Source organism: Procambarus clarkii, chromosome 9 (assembly GCF_040958095.1).
Source record: "Procambarus clarkii isolate CNS0578487 chromosome 9, FALCON_Pclarkii_2.0, whole genome shotgun sequence".
In the NCBI taxonomy this organism is placed as follows: domain Eukaryota; kingdom Metazoa; phylum Arthropoda; class Malacostraca; order Decapoda; family Cambaridae; genus Procambarus; species Procambarus clarkii.
The window spans coordinates 40,835,863-40,858,744 of record NC_091158.1 but is presented as its reverse complement, the minus strand read 5'-3'; the positions used below and the strand labels follow the sequence as shown (position 1 = coordinate 40,858,744).

Below are 22,882 nucleotides of genomic sequence, written 5' to 3'. Positions count from 1 at the left end.
GTGTTGTCCAAAGATTGTTAATCTTCACTTGTGGTTTAAGCAAGTATGGGCTTATATATATATATATATATATATATGTATGTAAACTATATATATATATATATATATATATATATATATATATATATATATATATATATATATATATATATATATATATATATATATATATATATATATATATTGGTAGCAGTCTTACTTGTAAACATATGTTATATATACATATTAATAATTCTAACACGAATTTTCTCAATATTTCTTATGTTTCTTTTTACTGTTGATGGTAATTGAAAAATCAATTCTCCAAAATTCATTTTTATTTCTAGTCTGATGCGACACGAACGCGTTTTGTAATAACTTATTACATTTTCAGAGACTTTAGTTTACATACACACAACTATAACCTGCAAACACTAAACAGAGTTTTACTAAGCTATCATTTAAACAACTTTTATCTTATATACTCGCATTTGGGTGAGGTGATATGTTACAACAGTTTTGGATGAGTTGAACAAAACTTTTAACACAAGATAGAGCAAACTTTCCACACAAGACAGAACACGGTGCATTGGGTATAAATTGCATAAATTAGAGGGAAGAATGGAAGTAACTGCAGAGGGCCTATTGGCTCATATTTCTTGATGCTTCTATATTGGAGCGGAGTCTTGAAGTGGGTAGAATATAGTTGTGAATTAATTGGCTGTTGATTGCTGGTGTTGACTTCTTGATGTGTAGTGCCTTGCAGATGTCAAGCCGCTTCGATCGCTGTATCTATCGATGATTTCTTTGTTGTTTGTTAAGACTTTTCTTTTGATGGTCTGGTTGTGGGAAGAGATTATATGTTCCTTAATGGAGCCCTGTTGCTCCTCTGAGTTCTTTGAGGCTTACAGTTCCCTAGTGGGCATTTGAAGGCATAGACGACGTTGGTCTCTTTTAAAGCGTTCTGCTTTGTGTCTGAAGAGTTTCTCATGAGTTGGTTGGCTGTTTTTTTGGTTTTACAGTAAATAGTCAGTTGTATCTTCTGATTTTTGTCTGTAGGGATAACGTTCCTATTAACAATATCTTTCAGGACCCTTTCCTCCGTTTTATGAGCTGTGGAAAAGACGTACCTGTAAAATAGTCTAATAGGGGGTATAGGTGTTGTGTTAGTTGTCTCTTCAGAGGTTGAAAGTATTGTTCACTTCATCCAAAACTGTTGTAACATCATCTCACCCAAATGCGAGCATATAAGATTAAAGCTGTTTAAATGATAGAATAGTAAAACTCTGTTTAGTGTTTACAGGTTATAGTTGTGTGAGTGTAAACTAAAGTCTTTGAAAATGTAACAAGTTATTACGAAACGCGTTCAAGTGTCGTGCCAGACTAGAAATAAAAATGAATTTTGGAGAATTGATTTTTCAATTACCAATGACTGTGAAAAGAAACATAAAAAATATTGAGAAAATTCGTGTTAGAATTATTAATATGTATATATAACATATGTTTACAAGTAAGACTGCTACCAATATATATATATATATATATATATATATATATATATATATATATATATATATATATATATATATATATATATATATATATATATATATAAAAGTTTGTGAGGGTACCACCTCTGGTGCCAATGTGGGGACCCATAGCCTCGGAGAAGAAAATAAAAAGTATTCAGAGGAGACCTTGTGGTTTCTCACTGAACACTAATATTATCTTCTCCTACCACCCCCATTCTTTTGTATGTACACATATATATTTACTTTATTTGAACTTTGTTACAAAAAAGGAGTTACATATAGGTTACAAAGATGGTTGTCATAGGTTGTCGAGTTCCTCCAGCTCCTCAGATGGCGGGCAGGAACCCTGGATGCAGTGCGCATTTCCCCTCTGTATCGCCACACTGAGGCGCTGGAAAAGAAAGCTTGCAGCTCTCGGGTCCCTTGTTGTTTCAATGAGCCTAGAACCCAGTTCCTTCAAAAAACTGGTAGCACTTTTACCCCAGGCGCCGAGCGTCTCAGAAGCAATGGGGACAAAATTGTAGTGGTGATCCAGTTCTCTATACTTACGGGATTTGGCTGCTTCCCTGTGGGTGGCAGCGCCACCTGGTTGTGCAACACTGAGGTTAATGTAGGTGTTAGCCAGGGTTGATACGCACGTGTAGTCCCATACCAACTGCTTGCCATTCTTCCAGGGGTTCACTGTGATACCATCTGGGCGACCAATAAGAGCATCAGAGTTACGGGGCGTTAGGTAACGGGGCTCTCTTTCAGCTGGGCATCCAGCTGTGGTGAGGCTCCTCTTGATGATGTCGTTAACTTCGCTGTGCCTCGAGTGCCATCCCCCTGTGCTTTGGCAGAGTAGGCCATGGTGACCGTACCTGTCAGCCACCACCTCGCCGCAAATACACCTATATCTGGTGTGGATTGGGGCAGCAAGGCGGAGGGCCACAGCAATTCGGAGGGCGTGTGGTGTGAGACGCGTGCCAGTTGCCGACATTGGGGTTGCTAACAGGAAATCCCCTGCATGTGGTGCTGCTACTGCTGTGAGGCGAGCAATGTCGTGTTGTGTTGTTGCAGCACCCAGGCACTCTGCAGCAACTTGGTCTACAATGGGACCATCCCAGCTGGATTGCTTGTGGGATTTTGGGGATGGTGGTTGAGGTGATTGGCCTGCACGAGAGGCCCACTCTGTGGCACAGCGTGTAAAATTGGGATCATGTACACCTGCCAGCTGATGTAAGTGGGCAGGTAGAATTTCCTTCACAAGGTCGTCGGATGCTGATAAGGAGGACAGGAAGGCTGGAACAGCGATTTGCGTTGCTGTTCGAACTCCGAGGCCCCCAAGTCTTACGGGAAGAGAGGCTTGTTTCCACTGTAGGTCATCGAGAGAGAGGTTAAGGGCTTTTTCTAGCATTGATTTCAGTAACCGGTCATACTCACTTAGTTTTTGGCTACTGTAAGATGGTGAACACCTCAGAAAGTAGGTTAACCTGGGGAGGGACAGACATCTGGTGATGAGGTAGAGTGCATCATGAGCATCAATATCCTCAATCCTCCCATCCATCCTCTTAAGGTCGGCGATTTTCTTATCAAGGACCTCATCGATGGCTTTCAACCCCAGGGGAGCTCCTAGGAGTGTGCTGTCTTCAGGTTTAGTTTTATGGATATTTGGCAGAAGACCCTCTATTCTCTCTACGATGCCCTGGTTGGAACATATTATTTCACATTTAGAAGGGTTCAGGGTGAGGCCTAAAACTGCACCTTGCTCCTGGATTTTTCTGATGTCCTCCAGGAGGGAGTCTTGGGAACCAGCTAGGGTACCATCATCCAAGAACCAGATGTTAAGCTCGCTGGACAGGACCTCTGTGACTTGTTTGATGACTAAGCAGAAAAGGAGAGGAGCGAGGGGGTCACCCTGTTGGACGCCTTCTCGCGAGTCAATTTCATGTTCGCCAAAAAGTAGCTTAAGATCCATACTGTAGCATGAATGTACAAAAGGGTAGAGGGAAGGGAAATGACTATGAACCGCACGGAGTACAGCATCCCTCCGCACCAAATTGAACGCATTTTTGAAATCTAGCTTGATAAGGGCCTTTTCGTCTGTGATGTTGGCGATGAAGGCTCGAGCTGCATGGGCTGCCGCCTCACACCCTTGTGGAATGCCAAACCCGAGCTGTTTTGGCTTCAGCATGTTGGCCGCTGCATCACTAACTGTTCTTGCAGCTGCCTTTGCGACGAGACGCCGGAGAGAATTGCCCACAGCTATTGGCCTGATCCCTCCATCCTTTTTCTTTAGAGCACAGAGAGATGCTCCAAAAAAGATAGGTCTTATGGACGCTGGTATGTTGCCAGCTAGACATGTGTTGGTGAATCTGGTTAGTTCCACCAAGAGGTTCTTTGCAATGTCACCCAGTGCAGGGTTGAGCATTTGCTTGAGGTGGTTGGGTTTTAGTCCTGTGAACCCACCTGCTGATCCTGTAGGGAAGGACATGGCTGCTTTATGGACCACAGATTCAGCCACCCAGAGAGGGTCTGCTCCGGTAGCCCCCACTTGTACAATGTCGTCCTCACGCGGAGCCCTGGGTGGGTGTTTCTCCCTTAGGGCTTGAGCTGTTGCGGCATCTCTGTCGGCAATTGAGTCCTCACTGGTGATGACTCGTATTGCGCCAATAGTGTTTCCTTCTTCTATTTTCTTGGTGACTGATGTTCTGATTTTTGATGTCTCGGATATGCCACTGTTGCTCTTCCTGCCGTGGGTGTTTCTCGCGCGAGTGGGAAGGCGCACCTGGTTGTCCTCCCTGGGAAAATCATTTATAGCTTTGATGACTGAGGCAGCTAAGGTTTTGTCTCTCCTTGCAGGGGTGGCTAGACATATGTTGCCAAACATTAGGAGGTTGTGCCATGCTTGGGTCGTTCCAGGAGAGTCGTTGACCTTTCTCAGGAGGGCAGATAATTTGGCTGCTGCATGGGGGCGGGCTGCTTTAGGGATGTGTTGCAAGGTTCTGGCCGATGTTGCTTTGATAGCTTCTAATAAATTTTCTGTGGGAATGAAGGTCTGGGAGGTGTTTTGCCTTACGGGCGGTGTGGGCTGTTGATTGGTGTTCTCCCTGGGAGGGCGCCCAGAACCCAAACACCTGGCTCCGTTGTGGTAGTGACTGCGCACATTATCGTCACTCAACCGGATATAGCATACCCGGTCACACGTCTGACATCTACCTTGTCTACCCCTGTTTGATGGCTCATCTTGGCTTGGAGAAGCCTGGCTATCTGTTGGGAGCTGCGACATGGGCGGGCGCTGGGCTGGCGCTGGGCGGGCGCTGGGCTGGCGCTGGGCGGGCGCTGGGCGGGAAGGTGGACGGCGGGTGGAGACTGGAGGGTGGGCGGCGGTTGGAGGCTGGGGGGGTGATCAGCTGGCCGTGGCACTTACTACTCAGGTGAGTGGTAATACATATACCACCTCTATACAAAGTGTGGGTATACACCCACTACACAATATATATTCCTTATATATATATATATATATATATATATATTTGAAAAAATCCTTTTTTTAGACATGTTATTGGAACATTAAATATATTTTATATTTGTACACAATGACAAAACATTTTTTTAAATTACTTAAGCCTTATGTGTGTGTAGTGTATGTGTACTCACCTATTTGTGCTTGTGGGGGTTGAGCTTGGACTCTTTGGTCCCGTCTCTCAACTGTCAATCAACTGGTGTACAGGTCTACCATATCTACATTGATCTCTCATATCTACATTTGAAACTGTGTATGGAGTCAGCCTCCACCACATCACTGCCTAATGCATTCCATCTATTAACTACTCTGACACTGAGAAAGTTCCTTTTATCGTCCCTGTGGCTCATGTGGGTACTCAGTTTCCACCTGTGTCGCCTTGTTCGCGTTCCACCAGTGTTGAACAGTTTATCTTTGTTTACCCGGTCGATTCCTCTGAGGATTTTGTAGGTTGTAATCATGTCTCCCCTTTCTTTTCTGTCTTCCAGTGTCGTAAGGTGCATTTCCCGCAGCCTTTCTTCGTAACTCATGTCTCTTAGTTCTGGGACAAGTCTAGTGGCATATTTTTTAACTTTTTCCAGCTTCGTCTTGTGCTTGACAAGGTACGGGCTCCATGCAGGAGCCGCATACTTTGGAATTGGCCTTACATATGTGGTGTACAAGATTCTGAATGATTCCTTACACAGGTTCCTAAACGCTGTTCTGATGTTAGCCAGCCTCGCATATGCTGCAGACGTTATTCTTTTTATGTGGGCTTCAGGAGACAGGTTTGGTGGGATATTAACTCCTAGATCTTTCTCTCTGTCCGTTTCATTAAGTACTTCATCTTCTATTCTGTATCCTGTGTCTGGCCTCCAGTTTCTACTGCCTAGTTTCATTACTTTGCAATTACTCGGGTAGAACTTCAATAGCCATTTGTTGAACCATTCACTCAGTCTGTCTAGGTCATCTTGTAGCCTCCTACTATCATCCTCTGTTTCAATCCTTCTCATAATTTTTGCATCATCAGCAAACATTGAGAGAATCGAATCTGTACCCCTGGGAGATCATTTACATATATCAGAAACAGTATAGGTCCAAGGACTGACCCCTGCGGGACTCCACTTGTAACGTTTCTCCAATCTGAGACCTAACCCCTCACACTGACTTGTTGTCTCCTGTTGCTTAGGTACTCCTTTATCCAATGGAGTACCTTCCCTTTCACTCCAGCCTGCATCTCCAGCTTTTTCACAAGCCTCTTGTGTGGTACTGTATCAATGGCTTTCTGGCAATCCAAAAATATACAGTCTGCCCACCCTTCTCTTTCTTGCCTTATTTTTGTTGCCTGGTCTTAGAATTCAAGTAACCCTGTGATGCAGGACCTGCCATCCCTGAACCCATGTTGATGCTGTGTTACAAAGTTCTTTCGCTCCAGTTGTTCCACTAGCTTTCTTCGCACAATCTTCTCCATTAGCTTGCATAGTATGCAGCTTAGGGACACTGGCCTGTAGTTCTGTGCCTCCCATCTATTCCCTTTCTTGTATATCGGGACTATGTTAGCTGCTTTCAAAATTTCTGGCAGTTCCCCTGTTGCCAGTGATTTGTTATACACTATGGAGAGTGGCAGGCACAGTTCTTCTGCTCCTTCCTTTAAAATCCAAAGGGAGATTCCATCTAGGCCTATAGCCTTTGTCACATCCAACTCTAGTAAACACTTCCTTACTTCCCCGCTGGTATTTTCAAACTCTTCCAGTGGTTCCTGGTTAGCTATTTTCTCTCTTATCTCTGGAATTTCTCCTTGCTCTAAGGGGGAAGACCTTTTGGAATTTCTTATTCAGTTCCTCACACACTTCCTTGTCGTTAGTAGTGAGTCCTTCTGCCCCTATCCTTAAGTTCATAACCTGTTCCTTTACTGTTGTTTTTCTCCTGATGTGGCTATGCAGCAATTTAGGCTGAGTCTGTGTGTGTGTGTGAGTGGGTGTGTGTGTGTGTGTGTGTGTGTGTGTGTGTGTGTGTGTGTGTGTGTGTGTGTGTGTGTGTGTGTGTACTCACCTAATTGTGCTTGCGGGGGTTGAACTTTGGCTCTTTGGTCCCGCCTCTCAACCGTCAATCAACTGGTGTACAGATTCCTGAGCCCATTGGGCTCTATCATATCTACATTTGAAACTGTGTATGGAGTCAGCCTCCACCACATCACTTCCTAATGCATTCCATTTACTAACTACTCTGACACTGAAAAAGTTCTTTCTAACGTCTCTGTGGCTCATTTGGGTACTCAGCTTCCACCTGTGTCCCCTTGTTCGCGTCCCACCAGTGTTGAATAGTTCATCCTTGTTTACCCGGTCGATTCCCCTGAGGATTTTGTTGGTTGTGATCATGTCCCCCCTTACTCTTCTGTCTTCCAGTGTCGTAAGGTGCTTTTCCCGCAGCCTTTCCTCATAACTCATGCCTCTTAGTTCCGGGACTAGTCTAGTAGCATACCTTTGGACTTTTTCCAGCTTCGTCTTGTGCTTGACAAGGTAAGGGCTCCATGCTGGGGCCGCATACTCCAGGATTGGTCTTACATATGTGGTGTACAAGATTCTGAATGATTCCTTACACAGGTTCCTGAACGCCGTTCTGATGTTAGCCAGCCTCGCATATGCCGCAGACGTTATTCTCTTTATGTGGGCTTCAGGAGACAGGTTTGGTGTGATATCAACTCCTAGATCTTTCTCTCTGTCTGTTTCATTAAGTACTTCATCTCCTATTCTGTATCCTGTGCCTGGCCTCCTGTTTCCACTGCCTAGTTTCATTACTTTGCATTTACTCGGGTTGAACTTCAACAGCCATTTGTTGGACCATTCACTCAGTCTATCCAGGTCATCTTGTAGCCTCCTACTATCATCCTCTGTTTCAATCCTCCTCATAATTTTTGCATCGTCGGCAAACATTGAGAGGAACGAATCTATACCCTCTGGGAGATCATTTACATATACCAGAAACAGTATAGGTCCAAGGACTGACCCCAGCGGGATTCCACTTGTGACGTCTCGCCAATCTGAGACCTCACCCCTCACACAGACTCGTTGTCTCCTGTTGCTTAGGTACTCCTCTATCCACCGGAGTACCTTCCCTCTCACTCCAGCCTGCATCTCCAACTTTCGCACTAGCCTCTTGTGTGGCACTGTATCAAAGGCTTTCTGACAATCCAAAAATATGCAGTCTGCCCACCCTTCTCTTTCTTGCCTTATTTTTGTTGCCTGGTCGTAGAATTCAAGTAACCCTGTGAGGCAGGACCTGCCATCCCTGAACCCATGTTGATGCTGTGTTACAAAGTTCCTTCGCTCGAGATGCTCCACTAGTTTTTTTCGCACAATCTTCTCCATCAGCTTCCATGGTATGCAGGTTAGGGACACAGACCTGTAGTTCAGTGCCTCCTGTCTATCCCCTTTCTTGTATATCGGGACTACGTTAGCTGCTTTCCAAATATCTGGCAGTTCCCCTGTTGCCAGTGATTTGTTATACACTATGGAGAGTGGTAGGCACAGTTCTCTTGCTCCTTCCTTTAGAACCCAAGGGAAGATTCCATCTAGGCCTATAGCCTTCGTCACGTCCAACTCTAGTAAACACTTCCTTACTTCCCCACTGGTAATCTCAAACTCTTCCAGTGGTTCCTGGTTAGCTATTCCCTCACTTACCTCTGGAATTTCTCCTTGCTCTGAGGTGAAGACCTCCTGGAATTTCTTATTCAATTCCTCACACACTTCTTTGTCATTTGTAGTGAATCCTTCCGCCCCTATCCTTAATCTCATAACCTGTTCCTTTACTGTTGTTTTTCTCCTAATGTGGCTATGCAACAATTTAGGCTGAGTCTTTGCCTTGCTTGCGATGTCATTTTCGTATTGTCTTTCTGCCTCTCTTCTCAACCTGACATATTCATTCCTGGCATTCTGGTATCTTTCTCTGCTCTCCAATGTCCTGTTATTCCTATAGTTTCTCCATGCCCTTTTACTTTGCTGCTTCGCTAGCCTACATCTCTGATTAAACCATGGGTTTCTCATCTTCATTTCTCTGTTTTCCTTTTGGACTGGGACAAACTTGTTTGCTGCGTCCTTGCACTTCTGCGTGATGTAATCCATCATATCTTGGGCCGTCTTTCCCCTGAGCTCTGTTTCCCATGCTATATCTGTTAGGAATTTTCTTATCCCCTCATAGTTTCCCTTTCGGTATGCTAACCTTTTGGTTTCGGTATCCCTCCTCGAGTTCAATAACCCTTCTTCAATCAAGTACTCAAACACCAGTACACTGTGGTCGCTCATTCCTACTGGTTCCTCAAAACCGATTTCTCTTATGTCGGAGTCGTTCAGAGTGAAGACTAGGTCGAGTCTCGCTGGTTCGTCATTGCCTTTCATCCTTGTGGGTTCTCCGACATGCTGGGATAAAAAGTTGCTTGTCACCACCTCCAATAGTTTGGCTCTCCACGTATCCTCGCCTCCATGCGGTTCCTTGTTCTCCCAGTCAATCTTTCCGTGATTGAAGTCGCCCATGATGAGCAGGTGGGATCTATTTCTACAGGCAGCAGAGGCTGCCCTCTCAATTATAGTGTTAACTGCCTTGTTGTTGTTTTCATACTCTTGACTGGGTCTCCTGTCATTTGGTGGAGGGTTGTATATTACTGCTACTACTATTCTTGGTCCTCCCATTGTTATGGTGCCTGCTATGTAGTCTCTGAACTCCTCACAGCCCGCAATGGCCATCTCCTTAAAACTCCATTCCCTTCTCATGAGTAGGGCCACTCCGCCTCCTCCCCTACCTTCCCTCTCTTTCCTTATTACTGTGTACTCCTGAGGAAACACGGCATTCGTTATGATTCCAGAGAGTTTTGTTTCAGTGAGTCCGATTACATCTGGGTTAACTTCTTGTGCTCTTTCCCTTAGTTCACTTGTCTTGCTTGTGATCCCATCTATGTTCGAGTACATCACCCTGAAACTGACTCTTCTGCTTCTTCTCTGGGGGGGACATTTGGGATCTGGGGTGTGTGGGAGCTGGGGGGACCTGGCACGGGGGGATTGGTGGAGGAGGGAGGGCTTGGGGTGGTGGGGGAGAGGGGGAGGGTACAGGGGGTGGATAAGAGGGGGAGAGTACAGGGGGTGGGTAAGAGAGGGAGGGTTGGGGAAGCATGGGGGAGGAGAGGCTGTGGGGGATAGGGGAGATGGGGGGGCTTGGGGGGAGAGAAAAGGGTGGAGGGCTTGGGGGGCGTGGGGGAAAAGGGAGGGCTGAGGTGGGTGAGGAAGAGGGGAGGGTTTAGGGGAGTGGGGGAGAGGGGAAGACTTAGGTGGGGTGGGGGAGAGTGGGGGGCTTACGGGGGAGGGGGGGAAGGGAGGGCATGGGTGTGGGAGAGACGGGAAGGCATGTGGGAGAAGGGAGGGCATGGGGGATGGGGGAGAAGGGAGGTCCTGGGGAGAGGGGTGAGGGGGAGAAGGGGGGGTGAGTGGGGGGAGGGGGGTGGGTGGGGGGAGGGTGCCCTAGGTGGGTACTTAGTGGGGGGCTGACAGGGGATGGGGCAGGTTGGGTGTCTGTTGGGTAGAATGTGGGGGTGGTGCCCCAATCCCTGTGGCTGTTGCACTGTTTGAGGAGGGTTCTCCACTTCCCTCTGGGATTGTAGGGTTCTGGGTTGTGGTACCCTGATTTCCTTCTCGCTCCCTGCGCTCCTTCCTCGCGTCTGCTGTCCCTATTCTCTCTTCCCTTGTCATATCCCTCTGCAGGAATATTTTCTTGAACTTCTCTACACCTTTTAGACAACACTTCCTTGCTAACAGTTCCTCTTTCGCGATTTCGCTCATGAAAACCACCTTTATCATTCGGTCTCTGTCCTTGTTGTACTTTCCAAGCCTGAAAACCTTTTCAACATTTCGCTCAGCTCCCTCCATCCTTACCTCTTTAAGGATCTCTTTAATCATGTTTTTGTCCTTGTCTCTCCGCTCCTTTGGTCTGGTCCCTGTTTGTTCTTTAATGCCTGCTACTACTACTGCTCTATTTCTCTCTATCAGCCGGCTAGTACATCTAGCTGCTTCCTGAGAGGAAGCCACTTCCATGGCAACTTCCTTAACTGCAGACCTAGCATCAGGGCTCTTTTTAAGCATTTCAGCAAATGAGATCTGGGTTGTGGTGGTCCCCTCCACAGTAGCATTCCCATCTCCCTGGGGTACGGTTTGTGCCTGGTATTGTGGAAGAGTCTCCTTTAGGTATCTTATCTCCTCCTTTGCTGCCCTTAAATCATCTTGCAGGTTGGCTACTGTCTCCCTCATTACCCTCAGTCCTTCACTGAATTCATTCCAATTCATTGTGTGTGTGTGTGTGTGTGTGTGAAACCCTTGTTTGGGAGCTTCGTTTAATCGCAGATCCAGTGCAACTTCCTTCAGGAGGGCTGTAAAATGGGTTCTGAATTAGCTAGTGGTCCCCACAAACATCATTGTGATCAGCTCACTGGCCATGTACACACAGCGTCTGAACCTTCCCTGTCTCTCAGCTGCATCCTTCATCCTTATAGAAGTCATGCCAGTAAAAAAATAAAAATCCTAGCTTTTTGTTATGTGTACATAATTATTATTGCATCCTGCGGATAAACATACATGGTTGCAAACTTGTCTGTATGATATAGATGCTGGCACATTCTTACCGCCGTGAATTCGCAACATACGTCTCTCTACTGACCACACACAAGCTATGCTGGCCCGTTTCTGTGCATGTTAATACTGGGAACCTTTTTTGTAACGTATCGGACTAGTGACGTTAGTCCTAGTTTTAAGACAAAGAATGCTTGTAAATTTGCGTTAAATACTGAGTTGTTGTATACGCAAAAACAACGTTATTGCATCCCAATATGATCCACATGCAACTGCAGTTTTGCAGGATGGTCATCCCGTCATATATTGTAAATTGCACCAGTTCATGTGTAATCTTCTAAGTGAAACTGTTCAATAACGCCAATATACAAAGATCCTAAAATGTTGTAAACTTTATAATATAACATCCGGGTAAGTTTAACACTGCGTGGTGCTGTCCTGGTGACCTGGTAGCTACTTCCTCAGCTGCGTGAGGCTGTCCTGGTGACCTGGTAGCTACTTCCTCAGCTGCGTGAGGCTGTCCTGGTGACCTGGTAGCTACTTCCTCATCTGCGTGAGGCTGTCCTGGTGACCTGGTAGCTACTTCCTCAGCTGCGTGAGGCTGTCCTGGTGACCTGGTAGCTACTTCCTCAGCTGCGTGAGGCTGTCCTGGTGACCTGGTAGCTACTTCCTCAGCTGCGTGGTGCTGTCCTGGTGACCTGGTAGCTACTTCCTCAGCTGCGTGAGGCTGTCCTGGTGACCTGGTAGCTACTTCCTCATCTGCGTGATGCTGTCCTGGTGACCTGGTAGCTACTTCCTCAGCTGCGTGACGCTGTCCGGCTGACCTGGTAGCTACTTCCTCAGCTGCGTGAGGCTGTCCTGGTGACCTGGTAGCTACTTCCTCAGCTGCGTGACGCTGTCTTGGTGACCTGGTAGCTACTTCCTCAGCTGCGTGAGGCTGTCCTGGTGACCTGGTAGCTACTTCCTCAGCTGCGTGAGGCTGTCCTGGTGACCTGGTAGCTACTTCCTCAGCTGCGTGACGCTGTCCTGGTGACCTGGTAGCTACTTCCTCAGCTGCGTGAGGCTGTCCTGGTGACCTGGTAGCTACTTCCTCAGCTGCGTGAGGCTGTTCTGGTGACCTGGTAGCTACTTCCTCAGCTGCGTGAGGCTGTCCTGGTGACCTGGTAGCTACTTCCTCATCTGCGTGATGCTGTCCTGGTGACCTGGTAGCTACTTCCTCAGCTGCGTGAGGCTGTCCTGGTGACCTGGTAGCTACTTCCTCAGCTGCGTGAGGCTGTCCTGGTGACCTGGTAGCTACTTCCTCATCTGCGTGATGCTGTCCTGGTGACCTGGTAGCTACTTCCTCAGCTGCGTGAGGCTGTCCGGCTGACCTGGTAGCTACTTCCTCAGCTGCGTGAGGCTGTCCTGGTGACCTGGTAGCTACTTCCTCAGCTGCGTGACGCTGTCCTGGTGACCTGGTAGCTACTTCCTCAGCTGCGTGAGGCTGTCCTGGTGACCTGGTAGCTACTTCCTCAGCTGCGTGGTGCTGTCCTGGTGACCTGGTAGCTACTTCCTCAGCTGCGTGAGGCTGTCCTGGTGACCTGGTAGCTACTTCCTCATCTGCGTGATGCTGTCCTGGTGACCTGGTAGCTACTTCCTCAGCTGCGTGACGCTGTCCGGCTGACCTGGTAGCTACTTCCTCAGCTGCGTGAGGCTGTCCTGGTGACCTGGTAGCTACTTCCTCAGCTGCGTGACGCTGTCTTGGTGACCTGGTAGCTACTTCCTCAGCTGCGTGAGGCTGTCCTGGTGACCTGGTAGCTACTTCCTCAGCTGCGTGAGGCTGTCCTGGTGACCTGGTAGCTACTTCCTCAGCTGCGTGACGCTGTCCTGGTGACCTGGTAGCTACTTCCTCAGCTGCGTGAGGCTGTCCTGGTGACCTGGTAGCTACTTCCTCAGCTGCGTGAGGCTGTCCTGGTGACCTGGTAGCTACTTCCTCAGCTGCGTGAGGCTGTCCTGGTGACCTGGTAGCTACTTCCTCATCTGCGTGATGCTGTCCTGGTGACCTGGTAGCTACTTCCTCAGCTGCGTGGTGCTGTCCTGGTGACCTGGTAGCTACTTCCTCAGCTGCGTGAGGCTGTCCTGGTGACCTGGTAGCTACTTCCTCATCTGCGTGATGCTGTCCTGGTGACCTGGTAGCTACTTCCTCAGCTGCGTGAGGCTGTCCGGCTGACCTGGTAGCTACTTCCTCAGCTGCGTGAGGCTGTCCTGGTGACCTGGTAGCTACTTCCTCAGCTGCGTGACGCTGTCCTGGTGACCTGGTAGCTACTTCCTCAGCTGCGTGAGGCTGTCCTGGTGACCTGGTAGCTACTTCCTCAGCTGCGTGACGCTGTCCTGGTGACCTGGTAGCTACTTCCTCAGCTGCGTGAGGCTGTCCTGGTGACCTGGTAGCTACTTCCTCAGCTGCGTGAGGCTGTCCTGGTGACCTGGTAGCTACTTCCTCAGCTGCGTGAGGCTGTCCTGGTGACCTGGTAGCTACTTCCTCATCTGCGTGATGCTGTCCTGGTGACCTGGTAGCTACTTCCTCAGCTGCGTGAGGCTGTCCGGCTGACCTGGTAGCTACTTCCTCAGTTCCGTGAGGCTGTCCTGGTGACCTGGTAGCTACTTCCTCAGCTGCGTGACGCTGTCCTGGTGACCTGGTAGCTACTTCCTCAGCTGCGTGAGGCTGTCCTGGTGACCTGGTAGCTACTTCCTCAGCTGCGTGAGGCTGTCCTGGTGACCTGGTAGCTACTTCCTCAGCTGCGTGACGCTGTCCTGGTGACCTGGTAGCTACTTCCTCAGCTGCGTGAGGCTGTCCTGGTGACCTGGTAGCTACTTCCTCAGCTGCGTGAGGCTGTCCTGGTGACCTGGTTGCTACTTCCTCAGCTGCGTGAGGCTGTCCTGGTGACCTGGTAGCTACTTCCTCAGCTGCGTGACGCTGTCCTGGTGACCTGGTAGCTACTTCCTCAGCTGCGTGAGGCTGTCCTGGTGACCTGGTAGCTACTTCCTCAGCTGCGTGGTGCTGTCCTGGTGACCTGGTAGCTACTTCCTTAGCTGCGTGAGGCTGTCCTGGTGACCTGGTAGCTACTTCCTCAGCTGCGTGACGCTGTCCTGGTGACCTGGTAGCTACTTCCTCAGCTGCGTGATGCTGTCCTGGTGACCTGGTAGCTACTTCCTCAGCTGCGTGAGGCTGTCCTGGTGACCTGGTAGCTACTTCCTCATCTGCGCGATGCTGTCCTGGTGACCTGGTAGCTACTTCCTCAGCTGCGTGAGGCTGTCCTGGTGACCTGGTAGCTACTTCCTCAGCTGCGTGAGGCTGTCCTGGTGACCTGGTAGCTACTTCCTCAGCTGCGTGAGGCTGTCCTGGTGACCTGGTAGCTACTTCCTCAGTTGCGTGAGGCTGTCCTGGTGACCTGGTAGCTACTTCCTCAGCTGCGTGAGGCTGTCCTGGTGACCTGGTAGCTACTTCCTCAGCTGCGTGACGCTGTCCTGGTGACCTGGTAGCTACTTCCTCAGCTGCGTGAGAGCCGCAAATTGCTTTTCATGACAGAGTATCGAAGTACTGCCTCAGCAGCTTCCGCTGAGGTTATTATCCTCCTCTCTTCCTATTGTTTTGTTCCTTAGAATCGTATTTCTATTACCGATAATTTTACCGAACTGGATGACATCTTGATTTGACGCATCCAAAGTATTTTAAAGGAAAATTATGATCCCAATATTTAAAGAGTAAGGAAAATATAAAACTAAAAATATTTCACCATTTAAGTTCTAATCAACATCTCGCAGAAGCATTTCTCATTTTGTTTGAGATTATTAGTGTTTCTATTAATAGTGAGCAAGACTCCTCTAGATGGTGATGAGCGACTTTTCCCTGACCGTAATGTCTCCAGTCCAGCGAAGTGGTTGAAGTCTGCGTGAAATTTCAGAATTCCACAACCAAATTCACCAAGCAAGTCTGCCTCATCAATTCCTGAGGGACATAAATCGTTTTCAAAACACAATACGATCTCTTGAACAAAATTTTTCATTAGGTTAATCATACTCTGGAAAAAAATATCAACTGCATACTTTTGTCAATAAAACAAAGTGCCCCAAAGCACTCATAATAATACATGGACTCATATTCCACAAAAACAGTGAGTGAGGCTCTCACTACTCATCCGTCTGAACACATGATAATGTCTTAACACATCTTCAATGCGCAGAACGTTACATATATATATATATATATATATATATATATATATATATATATATATATATATATATATATAAATATATATATATATATATATATATATATATATATATATATATATATATATATATATATATATATATATATATATATATATATATATATATATATATATATACACCTACCCAGAGCTCCTCGTGACGACAGTGTTCCCCTAGTCGGTGTCACCAGAGCAGAACCCCTGTGTGTGCTCGAATCCATGGTGCACAAAGCAGCTTTATCCTTCCCACCAGGATCAGCAGGTGGGTTCACAGGACTACGACCCAACCACATCAAACAAATGCTCAACCCTGCACTGGGAGACATTGCACAGGGCCTCCTGGTGGAACTAACTAGATTCGCCAACACATGTCTAGCTGGCAACATACCAGAGACCATACGGCCTCTCTTTTTTGGCGCTACCCTCTTTGCCCTGAGGAAAAAAGATGGAGGAATCAGACCGATAGCTGTCGGCAATTCACTCCGGCGTCTCGTCGCTAAGGCTGCTGCTAGAGCAGTTAGTCAGGCAGCAGCCGACATGCTGAAGCCAAAACAGCTTGGGTTTGGCATTCCCCAAGGGTGTGAGGCAGCGGCTCATGCAGCTAGAGCCTACATTGCCAACATTACGAATGAAAAAGCCCTGATAAAGCTGGACTTCAAAAATGCTTTCAATCTGGTTAGAAGGGATGCAGTACTCAGTGCAGTTCATCGCCTTTTTCCTTCCCTCTACCCGTTTGTAAACTCATGCTACAGCAAGAATCTAACTCTGCTTTTTGGGGAACATGAAATTGAATCACAAGAAGGTGTCCAACAAGGTGACCCCCTTGCTCCTTTTCTGTTCTGCCTAGTTATCAAGGAAGTCACCGATAACCTGTCCAGTGAGCTCAACATTTGGTTTTTGGATGATGGTACTCTAGCCGGCTCCCCAGCCTCACTCTTGGACGACATAAGAATAATCCAGGAGCAAGGAGCAAGCCTAGGCCTCACCCTGAACCCTTCCAAGTGCGAAATAACCTCCACCAACCAGCACATAATAGAACAAATAAAGGTTGTTTTGCCTGACATTCATACAACCAACCCTGAGGACAGCACACTCCTAGGTGCTCCTCTTGGAAGGAATGCCATCGACAGGGTCCTTGGTAAGAAGATCACTGACCTGAAGAGGATGAACGAGAGGATTGAAGACATCGATGCTCATGATGCACTTTACCTCATCACCAGATGCTTGTCCCTTCCCAGGCTGACCTACTTTCTAAGATGTTCGCCATCTTTCAACAATATTAAATTAGAAGAGTATGACAGCTTGCTGAAATCAACACTAGAAAAAGCCCTCAATCTTTCCCTCAGCGACTCACAGTGGAAACAGGCCTCCCTTCCTGTCAGACTCGGGGGCCTTGGCGTGCGCACAGCAACACAAATTGCTGTACCAGCATTCCTGTCCTCTTCAGTGGGGTCTGACAACCTGGTGAAGGAAATCCTACCTGAGCACCTAGTTCAACAGGCAGGGGTGCATGATCCCAGCTTCACAGACTGCACAACCAAATGGGTCTCTCTCGCAGGACCAGCACCCCAACCAACGCCTTCTGAAGCCCATAAGCAATCCAGCTGGGATCGCCCCATTGCCGACCAAGAAGCTGCAACTTTGCTAGAAGCTGCGACGACACCACATGACACTGCCCGACTTAGAGCTGTAGCAGCTCCCCATGCAGGTGATTTCCTATTAGCAACCCCAATGTCGGCAACCGGCACCCGTCTCACACCGCAGGCCCTCCGAATTGCCGTGGCTCTCCGCCTAGCTGCCCCAATCCACACCGAATACAGGTGTATTTGCGGCGAGGCAGAGGCCGACAGATATGGACGGCATGGCCTTCTTTGCCAAAGGACGGGAGGATGGCATGCAAGACACGGCGAGGTTAATGACATTATTAAGAGAAGCCTTACCACAGCCGGTTGTCCAGCAGAGAGAGAGCCCCGTTACCTAATGTCCCGCAACTCTGATGAGCCTGTCGGTCGCCCAGACGGAATTACGGTGAACCCCTGGAAGAATGGTAGACAGTTGGTGTGGGACTACACTTGCGTTTCAACTTTAGCCAATACCTATGTTGACTTCAGTGCTACACAAGCAGGAGGAGCTGCCAATCACCGGGAAGCGGCCAAGTCACGTAAATACAGAGACCTTGAGCACCACTACAATTTTGTCCCCATTGCCTCAGAGACACTTGGTGCCTGGGGTAAAAGTGCTGCTAGCTTTTTAAAGGAGTTGGGGTCTAAGCTAATCGAAACAACTAGAGACCTCAGAGCTGCCAGTTTTCTTTTTCAGCGCCTTAGTGTGGCAATCCAGTGAGGAAATGCTCACTGCATCCATGGTTCCTGCCCGCCATCTGAGGAGCTGGAGGAGCTATTCAACTTGTGACAAGCAGCCTTGTACCCTGTATGTAATCAATATTGTAACTTTTTTTGTATAATGACATTTTCAAATAAAGTTAGATAAATATACACACTTAACAAAAGAATAGAGGTGGTAGGAGAAGAAAATATCAAAGTGTTCAGTGAGGATCCACAAGGTCTTCTCTGAGTACTCTTTATTTTCTTCTCCGAGGCTATGGGTCCCTACATTTGCACCAGAGGTGGTACCCCTTCTAGGTATAAAAAAAAATATATATATATATATATATATATATATATATATATATATATATATATATATATATATATATATATATATATATATAAATATATATATATATTATTAAATATGACCGAAAAAGTAAGATTAATAATTCTAACACGAATTTTCTCAATCTTTCGTACATTTCTTTTCACTGTTGGAGGTAATTCAAAAATCAATTCTCCAAAATTCATTTTTATTTCAAGTCTGACGCGACACTTGAGCGCGTTTCGTAAAACTTATTACATTTTCAAAGACTTTACACATACACAACTGAATAGAACTTACACATCTCCGATTTTGTTTATATCTAATGTGACTAATCGAAACTGTGAACGCCAAGAAATCAGGACTCCACCTGCCAAAGATTATTGGGGAATATAAACCTGGATATGCGTATGGAAATGTCAAGACACACAAGCCTGAAAACCCACTTCGGCCAATCATTAGCCAGATACCCACACCCAAGTACAGACTCTCGAAGCGACTCAACGGCCTGCTGACTCCTTATGTCCCTTGCGCCTTCAGCCTGAAGTCGCCAAAGGAATTTGTTGACTTACTGCGGGGCACATGGGCCACAGGAATAAGAGCCTCGGTGGACGTAGAATCGCTGTTCACTAACGTACCAGTGGACGAGACAATCGGGATGATAGCCGACAGAGTGTATCGTGATCCAGCCTGTACTCCTCTTGACATACCAGAAAATATCCTAAGGAAACTACTCCAAGCTTGTACTAAAGAGGCACCCTTCTTGAGCCCGGATGGGCACATGTATAAGCAAGTAGATGGGGTCGCCATGGGTTCTCCCCTAGGTGTCCTGTTTGCAAACTTCTACATGGGCACCATCGAGCAAAAAGTCTTAGTCGACATGAACATGAAACCGGCCATATACTGCAGGTATGTTGACGACATTTTTACACAGGTACCTGATGTCAGACATCTGCAGGAGTTGAAGGAGGCATTTGAGCGGAGTTCCGTGCTGCGTTTCACTTACGAGATGGAAAAGGATGGGAAGCTGCCCTTTCTAGATGTAACAGTCATGGAAAAGAGCGGAGGTTTCCAAACTGCAGTCTACACTAAGGAAATGAACATAGGAATGTGCCTAAATGCCAAAAGCGACTGCCCAGATAGGTACAAGAGGAGTGTTGTTAACGCATATGTCGACCGTGCTCTCAGCCACAGCTCAGAATGGAAGTAAGTCGACGAAGAACTCTGTAGGGTAAGGCAGGTCCTAGTCAACAACGGCTTCTCCAATGGTTTCGTCGAAGACATCATAAGAAGGAAAGTGAAACGCCATGCAACCTCTGAAGAAACAACCAACACAACACCTATACCCCCTATTAGACTATTTTACAGGAACTTCTTTTCCACAGCTCATAAAACGGAGGAAAGGGTCCTGAAAGATATTGTTAATAGAAACGTTATCCCTACAGACAAAAATCAGAGGATACAACTGACGATTTACAATAAAACCAGAAAAAACTGAGAAACTCTCCAGACACAAAACAGAACGCTTTCAAAGAGACTAATGTCGTCTATTCCTTCAAATGCCCTCTTGGGGACTGTAAGCTCCAAAAGCACCAGTATATAGGCAAGACAACAACATCTCTTTCTAGGCGTTTAACGATGCATAAGCAACAGGGCTCCATTAAGGAACATATAATCTCTTCCCACAACCAAACCATCGCCAGAGAAATCCTAGTAAACAACACAGAAATCATCGATAGATACAGCGATAGCAGGCGGCTTGACGTTTGCGAGGCATTACACATCAAGAAGTCAACACCAGCAATCAACAGCCAATTAATGCACAACTATATTCTACCCACCTCAAGACTCTGCTCCAATATAGAAGCATCAAGAAATATAGACCAATAGGCTTTCTACAATCACTTCTATTCAATACCCATTGTTTCATGTTCTGGCTTGTGTTGATGAAATTAATACCTTATTAAATACCACCTCACCCCATCTACCTCACTCAAATGTAGATATAAACAAAATCGGAGATGTGCAAGTTCTATTCAGTTGTGTATGTGTAAAGTCTTTGAAAATGTAATAAGTTTTACGAAACGCGCTCAAGTGTCGCGTCAGACTAGAAATAAAAAAAAAAAAATGAATTTTGGAGAATTGATTTTTGAATTACCTCCAACAGTGAAAAGAAATGTACGAAAGATTGAGAAAATTCGTGTTAGAATTATTAATCTTACTTTTTCGATCATATTTAATAATATATGTCTACAGGAACAAATATATATGTTCATATATATATGAACATATATATATGATATATATATATATATATATATATATATATATATATATATATATATATATATATATATATATATATATATATATATATATTTATATATATATATATATATATATATATATATATATATATTTATATATATATATATATATATATATATATATATATAAATATATATATATATATATATATATATATATATATATATATATATATATATATATATATATATATATATATATATATCATATATATATGTTCATATATATATGAACATATATATATGTTCCTGTAGACATATATTATTAAATATGATCGAAAAAGTAAGATTAATAATTCTAACACGAATTTTCTATGTTCCTTAATATATATATATATATATATATATATATATATATATATATATATATATATATATATATATATATATATATATATATATATATATATTATTAAATATGACCGAAAAAGTAAGACTAATTAATCTAACACGAATTTTTTCTGTTTCTTATATTTCTTTTCACTGTTGATGGTAACTGAAAAATCAATTCTCCAAAATTCATTTTTATTTCTAGTCTGACGCGACACTTGAACGCGTTTCGTAAAACATCCTTTTAATTCCTTGAGGTCAAGTGAGTCTTAAGTAACGAGTGACAACCGCTATCTGGCCTTCTCGATCGCATCAAGTTTAATAGTTTACGGTTTGTGTTTTTTATACGACTCCTCTGTTCTGTCCATCCGGCACTTCTGCAGTTGGCGGTCTCTTGAATGAGGCGTGTCTGGAGCACTTAGTAGTCCTTGTTGGTTACTTGGGCTCAACACATTCTCTTGCAACACCTCTAAGGTTATGCCTCTGTTTACCACCTTTGAGGAACGAAGCTTCAGAAAGCACTGTGATGAATTAGTTAAGGCTTATTTGTGGCATACAGATGCTTTTGTAGCTCTTTACTTTGTTACAACGATTTCCTGGCATTAACATCTGCCGACAACTGTGATTCAGACGACTTCAGCCAGTTTGAAGTCCCTGTGATCAACACTCTGTCATAATGCAACTAAATAAATACATATATTTCAGGATTGAATTGTGTAGTTTGGTAATTATTCATCAAGGTGCACTAATGCACGGCACACAGTTTTGTAACTGCTGCACTGTACACTGCTGCACTGTGCACTGCATGGAATGTACACTGTTGCATTGTAATTGCTTCACTGTATGTTGTAGTGCCGTTCACTACAGTGATTTACACTTATGCTGGGAAACTTTCAGACGTCTCTAGTGCCCGTGACCATGGCCGCCCTCAGGCCCGTGACCATGGCCGCCCTCAGGCCCGTGACCATGGCCGCCCTCAGGCCCGTGACCATGGCCGCCCTCAGGCCCGTGACCATGGCCGCCCTCAGGCCCGTGACCATGGCCGCCCTCAGGCCCGTGACCATGGCCGCCCTCAGGCCCGTGACCATGGCCGCCCTCAGGCCCGTGACCATGGCCGCCCTCAGGCCCGTGACCATGGCCGCCCTCAGGCCCGTGACCATGGCCGCCCTCAGGCCCGTGACCATGGCCACCCTCAGGCCCGTGACCATGGCCGCCCTCAGGCCCGTGACCATGGCCGCCCTCAGGCCCGTGACCATGGCCGCCCTCAGGCCCGTCCTCCTAAGGTTTCCAAAGGTCCAGAAAACGGTCAGAGTAAAGTGTCCTCTCCCAACCTGCCAGAGGACCCAACTGGTTCCTGTGGTTAAGGCCGGCCTCAGACACCACTGGTTCCTGTGGTTAAGGCCGGCCTCAGACACCAGTGGTTCCCGTGGTCAAGGCTGGCCTCAGACACCAGTGGTTCCCGTGGTCAAGGCTGGCCTCAGACACCAGTGGTTCCCATGGTCAAGGTTGGCCTCAGACACCACTGGTTCCCGTGGTCAAGGCTGGCCTCAGACACCACTGGTTCCCGTGGTTAAGGCCGGCCTCAGACACCACTGGTTCCCGTGGTTAAGGTTGGCCTCAGACACCACTGGTTCCCGTGGTCAAGGCTGGCCTCAGACACCACTGGTTCCCGTGGTCAAGGCTGGCCTCAGACACCACTGGTTCCCGTGGTCAA

The 22,882-nt window shown here is 46.4% G+C and overlaps 1 protein-coding gene across 1 annotated transcript in view; it reads left to right on the top strand.

Moving 5' to 3' along the window:
* LOC138362915 (octapeptide-repeat protein T2-like) overlaps positions 1-22,532 on the top strand; it is a 43,409-nt gene extending 20,877 nt beyond the window's left edge. Inside the window, exon 2 of the mRNA XM_069321493.1 lies at positions 22,066-22,532. Coding sequence (XP_069177594.1) covers positions 22,066-22,532 — 467 coding nt within the window. The remainder of the gene's footprint in view (positions 1-22,065) is intronic.
* The last annotated feature ends 350 nt before the right edge of the window (positions 22,533-22,882 follow it).